Source organism: Carassius carassius, chromosome 2 (assembly GCF_963082965.1).
Source record: "Carassius carassius chromosome 2, fCarCar2.1, whole genome shotgun sequence".
Lineage (NCBI taxonomy): Eukaryota > Metazoa > Chordata > Actinopteri > Cypriniformes > Cyprinidae > Carassius > Carassius carassius.
The window spans coordinates 16,650,377-16,657,649 of record NC_081756.1 but is presented as its reverse complement, the minus strand read 5'-3'; the positions used below and the strand labels follow the sequence as shown (position 1 = coordinate 16,657,649).

General features: G+C 37.4%; 1 protein-coding gene across 1 annotated transcript in view; it reads right to left on the bottom strand.

The window, feature by feature from the left end:
• LOC132104529 (ras-related protein R-Ras2-like) overlaps window positions 1-3,967 on the bottom strand; it is a 38,643-nt gene extending 34,676 nt beyond the window's left edge. The window contains exon 1 of the mRNA XM_059510084.1: window positions 3,602-3,967. Coding sequence (XP_059366067.1) covers window positions 3,602-3,703 — 102 coding nt within the window. The 5' untranslated portion in view covers window positions 3,704-3,967. The remainder of the gene's footprint in view (window positions 1-3,601) is intronic.
• Window positions 3,968-7,273: the final 3,306 nt, after the last annotated feature.

Sequence of the window (7,273 nt, the reverse complement as noted above, 5' to 3'; positions counted from 1 at the left end):
CAATACAGCATTTATCCAAAATGATTTTACATTTCAGCAATCAAAACTGTCCACAATGAGCCTCTAAAATTATTCGAAAATTTTTGTTTCAGCTTTCTCAAAGCATATTGTAGGCCTTGTTTGAAGTGAAAACTTTCACATACGTAACCACCGAGTTCTGACCATGCTGCAGTCATGAGGAAGTAGTGCTGCAGGGAGTCCGTTCTCCCAGAAATGAGAGAGCCAGCGATAAGAGCTAATATTAGCTAACATGTGATCACGCTTTCAACAGCGCCATACTACACTTAGTGTACTCCGAGACCGTCTGAAGCCATGAAAAGGTCAATGAGGCTTGCAACAATTTGACTTTCACACGTTTGCTGATGAGGAACAGCCGTTACTCACAAGAAGCTCAGCTGACGACACTCTAGGGCACAAGACTGATGTGATTTTCTTGCAGCTTATTAATAATCACATAAATTACATTAACCCTCCATTTTTTTAAGTTAAAAATTGAAAAATAAAAGACAAAATTCTTGATTAGTAGAGATGTTAATTAACATTATTATAAATTGTGAATTATAATTTATTTCATTGATATCTATGACGCACGCCAACAAAATATAAAATTAATGACATCTTGATATTATAAACTTTACTAACAAAAAAGTAATCTAATATCTGTATGAAACTCCATGAAAGGCCATAATTATGCTACACAGCTTGGGTTGCATCACAATGACGTAAACTAATCCATTTTGGTCTGAGTCACGCGCCTGGCTGGAGCTGATCATGGCTCATGTCATGACGCTAGTTTGAGATCAACCAGTCTGCTTTTGTAGTGAAATCAACGATGTCCCACCATGTGTAGGCAGTCAAGCAAAGTAAAGCATAACTGCAGTGCATCTTCAACCGAATTATGTTTCCTTTCAGGACAGTGTCACTAACGTAGAATGTCACGCATGCACCTAACACACGGTCGCAGAGCGGTGCGAGTCAGGAGGCAGTGCATACTTTCCCATACACATCCAGGAGGTCTTTAGAGACCAAGCAGGAGTGGAGGGACTTCCTCTTTCAGAGGCCGGATTCCGGCTTCTTCATGGTCATTAACCCAACATGACTCAGATGAAACCTCCCTGAATAACACACATCTGAATGGGAAAGCCTGGAGTCAGAAAACAGCTGGGCTGTGCTTTCTCACTGGCAAAGACTTCTAGAAACACTCCAACAGGAAGGCTCTTCCATGGTTTTCTTTGGACTGCTCTGGTTTTCACACATTTAACACCAGTGAAAATCAACACTTTCATCCAACATCCCTATTAAACTGTGTTTCAGCATAATACACATACTTAAAAACAGCCAATTTGATTTCCTTCTCTGCATGCTAAAGTAGCTTTTTGCTAGTAACAGATCATGATGTCAACAAATGGAGATTATGGAGTTGGAGTTAATAGAGTTGGTGATGGAGCATATTAATGCACTTTAATTCCTCTCTTGCTCATGCTTCTAAAATATGGACAAAGAAAGCTATATTTCAGCAAGTCTATGATTAAACTGGTTTATGGGGAGGAGACTGTGACTGGAAAAAAACAGCAATCTGGCATGAATGAAAGGAAGATACAACAACTATGATAAAGAAAAGCAGTTAAAGAGAAAATGTCAGTTCTGATATAGATCTGCTGCTTTAGGTAGATCCGACTGATTCAGTGGAAACATATCACTGCTCTTAAATCCAACAAATATACTTTTAATATCCTCACACTATGCATGAATTACTGTAAACCTTGTTACGCACTCACCCTAACATTCATCATTGGTTTTCTTCACCAAGAAAAAATAGTTAGGCTTGAATGTACACCTTAAAGATAAGAAACACTGCTTTCCTATTAAACGCTCATCACAAAAACAAATCAGCTTCCTCAGGCATTTATTTGACTACATTTTCTTAAATTACACCCACAATATCTCATCGAAATGTTGCCGGTTGCGCCAAGTTATTCAGCACACCCTGCCCTGTAATCTGCTGCAATGTAGCTGCCTTGCTAGAAGTTCATTAGGACAAACTGAGAGATAAGACAACTTAACAAGAGACAGATTCAGACTTTGTCTCAAACCCTAGTCAGTTGTCTACCTAAACACCATTCTGGGGCATCATAGGCACATAAGGCATCTAAAATAAAATGATTTATTGTTTTCTTGTCTTATTGTGACAACAGATTCTTGAGTACTGAGACAAACTACAAAACTAAACAGTATTAAAGTTAATGCATGACAACTTATTTTTAAATGAATACTTCTTCAGTTTTCTTACGGAACACATTTTTTTTTCTTGCATATGAAAAAGAAATATCATAAACATTTACAAATTTAGCATTCACTTCACTGAATGAATGAACTGAGACAACAAGATGGTTTCAAACTATTGTGCTGTTACCACAGCAAGCCAGAATATCTTACAGTGTTGTTTACAGCTTATGATATGTACAAAACAATCATATCTTGCATCTCACATTAAATGCAGTAGCCATATAGTTTTTCTCATGTTGCTAACTACTAACATGACTTGCTTAAACTTTAGGAAAATCCTAAACAATTTCTTTATTATTTTATCAGTGGGGTTAATATATTGTAATTGATCAAAGAAAACATGAGCATACTTAATTAAAAGATATATAGGTATATTAAAAACACAACCTTTTCCTTTTACCAACACATAGCAGTAAAAATACATATTTTATATTTTAAGTTTAAATGATTTCTATCGGTACATGGAGTACTGATTAATGGGCTGAGAACAAGTGGTTTTAGGGTAGTAACTTATAACAAAATATCATAGATAAAATACATTTAAACCAAAACAAACGATACATTCGTGTTATGAACATTCTATTGAACATTTCTGGTTAATCGTGACGTGCAAATGTTGCCATTTTGAAAACTATGCAGATAAAGTTGTGATACATGTTTTGTCCCATGTCTCAAAAATAAGTGTAACAATAACCTTATATAAACCACCCATTTCATCAACAATAAAAAATAGCATAATGATTCTGAAAACAACTTCTCACGTCAGAAATGTAAATTTCATTAACGTAGATTTGGCTGAAGAAATAACTAGCAAAGACGCTGTTCATTTCTAAGAGACTAGACTAGTTAACTATCCAAAAGAAAAAGAGGGGGAAAACTTGTGTCAATATTATTTTACAAGTCTTTTAATATATTCCTACGCAATATATTGCCTTTGAAACTCCAAACAAACAGTTCAAGTATTACAATCGCGTGCTATGTTTATTGATTTTGTGTATCTCAGTCTAATATGCAACAGCTAACGAAAAGTGTTTCTCATGCCTATCAACTACATACAACACTTTCGCTACAGAGTTTTAACTATCAGTGCATGCATTAACTCCTACATTTCTCCTCATTTTTACGTTTAGGCAGTAATTTTCTTGAATATAGGTGGAGAGTTAAAGTGACGCAGGCCTGGATCGGATTCCTGAACCCCCTTTTCCGCTCATGGGGTCCCCATTTCTGTGAGCAATATCCACCCATATCTCCTAAACACCCTCACGTATTTTAAAGGGCCAAAACGCACATAACATTCGGCCATCTATCTGCTTACCTGGATAAACTGAATGGTTAATGCTGATTTTCCGACGCCACCACCTCCGACGACCACCAGGCGATATTTCTCCTGCACTGAGCCGTCCTTCCAGCCAGCCATCGGGGACACACTGCTGCTCTCGCTCCGCTGACTAAACACACGCACACCGAGCCACTTTACTCTGTGACAGGCCTTCAAATGGAGAAATGGAGCGGGGAAAAATGAGATGCTGCGTTTAGGCAATTTGTGAACTCAGTGGTAATCCGTATGCGAGGAGAAAAGTGCGACCACAGTCTGTGGGAAATGCATTCACTGCTGCCTCTAGCCCATACATACGCCCTCGTCTAAATCGCTACCAGGCACTGACTGTGTGCTGCAAGATAGGGCTAATCAGTTCAGCCAGTTCACGCAGCAGACGCTAGGGGGCGTCCACTGCTCTTCCCGCCAGTATACGTTGGTGTGGAGCTCATCCATACCTGTCACCTTCCCGTTTTTCCTGGGATTCTCCCGTATTTTACCATTCTATCCCGCTATCATCCCTTTTAAATATTTCCCTGTATTTCTCATGTATTTTTAATCTTTCTATTAAAAAATCCCATTGGGCGTATTTTATGTTTTCTACATTCTCTTCCGGTAAAAATCCCGTAATTTGAATTGGCCAAACCTCATTATATGAAAAATTACGATAACAAATTACAAGATTTTCCAGTTGCCAGAGCTTGTATTAAACGCATCTTTCCACACCATCGACGCATACAAATTTCAACCCATTTCTCCCCTCAACCTGGCAACCTACAGCCCAGTGGTGCTGTTGATATGTCCGCTGGGAGTACCACGGGAAGGAAACAATGATCACTGGTAGAAATGGGAGTATAAGACTCAGGTGGTGCAGTGGTAAAAAATAAAATAAAATACATGTAAATGTATATTTATACATGTATATTTAAATGTATAATGAGATATAGCTTACACTTCAAAACTCTAAATATGAGCGCAGCAAGTTTCAATTGCTACTTTGTTTACTGCGGTTACCGAGGAAACGGCTATATTCCCGGCGAAAAGGGCCACCTGCTGGCAGAGAATGAATTCTCATTTTTCAATAAGCTCTTCTGCTCTTCAAACCAAAGCCAAAAACTACCCTTATTTTTATGCAGAATAAAAATAATATAAAGTAATATAGTATATAAAAAAAAAGTTTACTTTTGACTTCATCGTCGTGTGGGTGCGTTATTGATCTCAATTACTAAATATCCAAAAATGTGTGATGAAAGTTAAAGTACGCCACTGAGAAGCCTTGGTTGGCCAGCTGGTCTCCCAGCCTGACCAGCTAAAGAAGTGGCCAAAACCCCATTTATTTATTTATTTAATTTTTTTGGCAGGGATGTTGTTCCCCTCAGTGTCTATAGTGGTCCTGGGCTTCGTTCTTCATTCCTGGTCATTCATCTTATGGGCATTCACTGGTGAATGTCAGACTGAAAAGTACCCAAAACCCCTCTAAAACGAGCCAAGGCTTGGAGACAAGACCAGCAAACATTGTAGGCTGGTTTGCTAATTTCAAATTTACACCGGAATCCTCTCAATTAGTAGTAAAATAAGACAAAATATGCTTTAAAGTCAAGTCAATCTTTTTGGATCTGACAGCATACAAAATGTTACGGTGTTGCTAGAGGAGGAGTACAGTGAAAAAAGGTCCTGTCCTCACAATGAAGTTCAGTGGCAGTAAAGTTATGACGTGTAAGTGCTGAAAATGTGAAGTTTTTTTTTTTTTTTTTTTTTACCAGTGTTGTCATGAATTCACCTAAAACAGACTGATGTAATACAAAACTTGAAACAGGGATGATGCCACCCTCTCCTTATTCCTTGCATTGTTGGGCTTTTTTTTCAACATGGCAATATCTTTATATATTCTCTTGAGTACCTGTGGGGGATTCTGTAGAGACGAGATGAGCAACACTCCCCATTAAAGACTGCAGGGCTGCATTTCTCAAAAGCATCATGAGATAAGTTGATCGTAAAGACCATTGGTGACAGTGGATCTGTAGTAGGTCTATTCTGTATATTATCCATATTGAAAATGAATGATCTCACTGTATGTTTACTTTTTTTACTGTACGAGTTATTAGTTTCTTGATCACTTTATTCTCCTAAATGAGTTATAAAATATAATTTCAGATTGTGGGAAACTTATTAAAATGAGTTTGTCTATGGAAATCTGAAGTGGACAACCAACAACACAGCACCTGTGTATGTGATAAATATAACAATTAAGGCCCTTTTCCACCCACTTGAATGTTCAGGGTTTATAATGGAGCTGTTATTTCCACAGCTGCAGAAGAGTGACCCAGACACTTATACTCTTAACACAATGACCCATCCCAATAAACCCCAAAGTCCTCTACATGTCATGACTTGGTAGTATGACCTCTGTAGGTCTCCACAATAAGGGCCTGTGAATCAACAGAGCAAGAATTTTTACAACACGAGAAAGCATCAGCTGTGCAATGTAAATCCTGTAAATACTATATCACTGAACTCCAGAAATGCCATTGTTAAAGGATACTGTGGTTTGCATACTCTATTTCTTCGCACGCAATGGTTTGCATATGAAGTAGCTCATACACAAACCATCGGAAATATATTATTTTGAGTAGCAGAATTGTTCAACCCCCTTTGACTCCTTCTCTCGGCCCAGAGGAATTTGAGGAATTTTATTTAACTCATAATTCAGAACTCCAAGATTCACATGGTCCCACTGCAGTCGCCGGGAGGAAAGCAACAACAGGAGTTCTTTCCACCTCCCACAATCCTGGAAACAAAAAATATAACGAGTGTACATGTTGCATAAAACATCTGAAAATTATGACTTTTCCAGCTCCTCTCAAGAGATGTCAGTCTTATACAGAATGAACCCTCTGAACACCCTTTATCCAGTACCAGAGATAATCATTTATACTGCTTTTATTAGTCTAATAGCACATAACACATCTGGATATTGTCTGTTCACATCACCAGCTTTTGCCAGCCTTACTTACCTCTCTTATGAAACAACATGATCCCATATACAAAACTGATCAAATGCTTGGGGTTTTTTCTCTCTCTTATGTTCACCAAGGCTGCATTTATTTAATAAAAATATGGTAAAAACAGTAAGGATTGTGAAATATTATTACTATTTAGTTTTCTATTTCAATAAATATTAAATGTAATTTATTACTGTGAAGGTTAAATACTCCATATTTTCAGTGTTACATGATTCTTCAGAGATTATTTTTATATGCTGTTTTGGTGCTCAATAAATATGTATTATTATTAATGATCAATACGATTGGGCTGCTTCATATTTTTGTTGAAATTGTGTTTTTTTCCCCCAAGGATTCTTTGATAAATAAAAGTCAAAAGAGCAGCATTTCTTTGAAAGAGAAATCATTTGTCATATTGTCACTTTTGATTTAAAGGGATACTCCAGCCAAAAATGAAAAGTTTGTCATTAATCACTTACCCCATGTCAAACCCATAAAAGCTTAGTTAGTCTTCAGAACACAATTTAAGATATTTTGGATGAAAACCGGGAGGCTTGTGACTATTCCATTGACTGCCAAATAAGTTACAGTCAAAGTCCAGAAAAGTATGAAAAGCATAGTCAGAATAGTCCATCTGTCATAAGTGGTTCAACCGTAACGTTATGAAGCA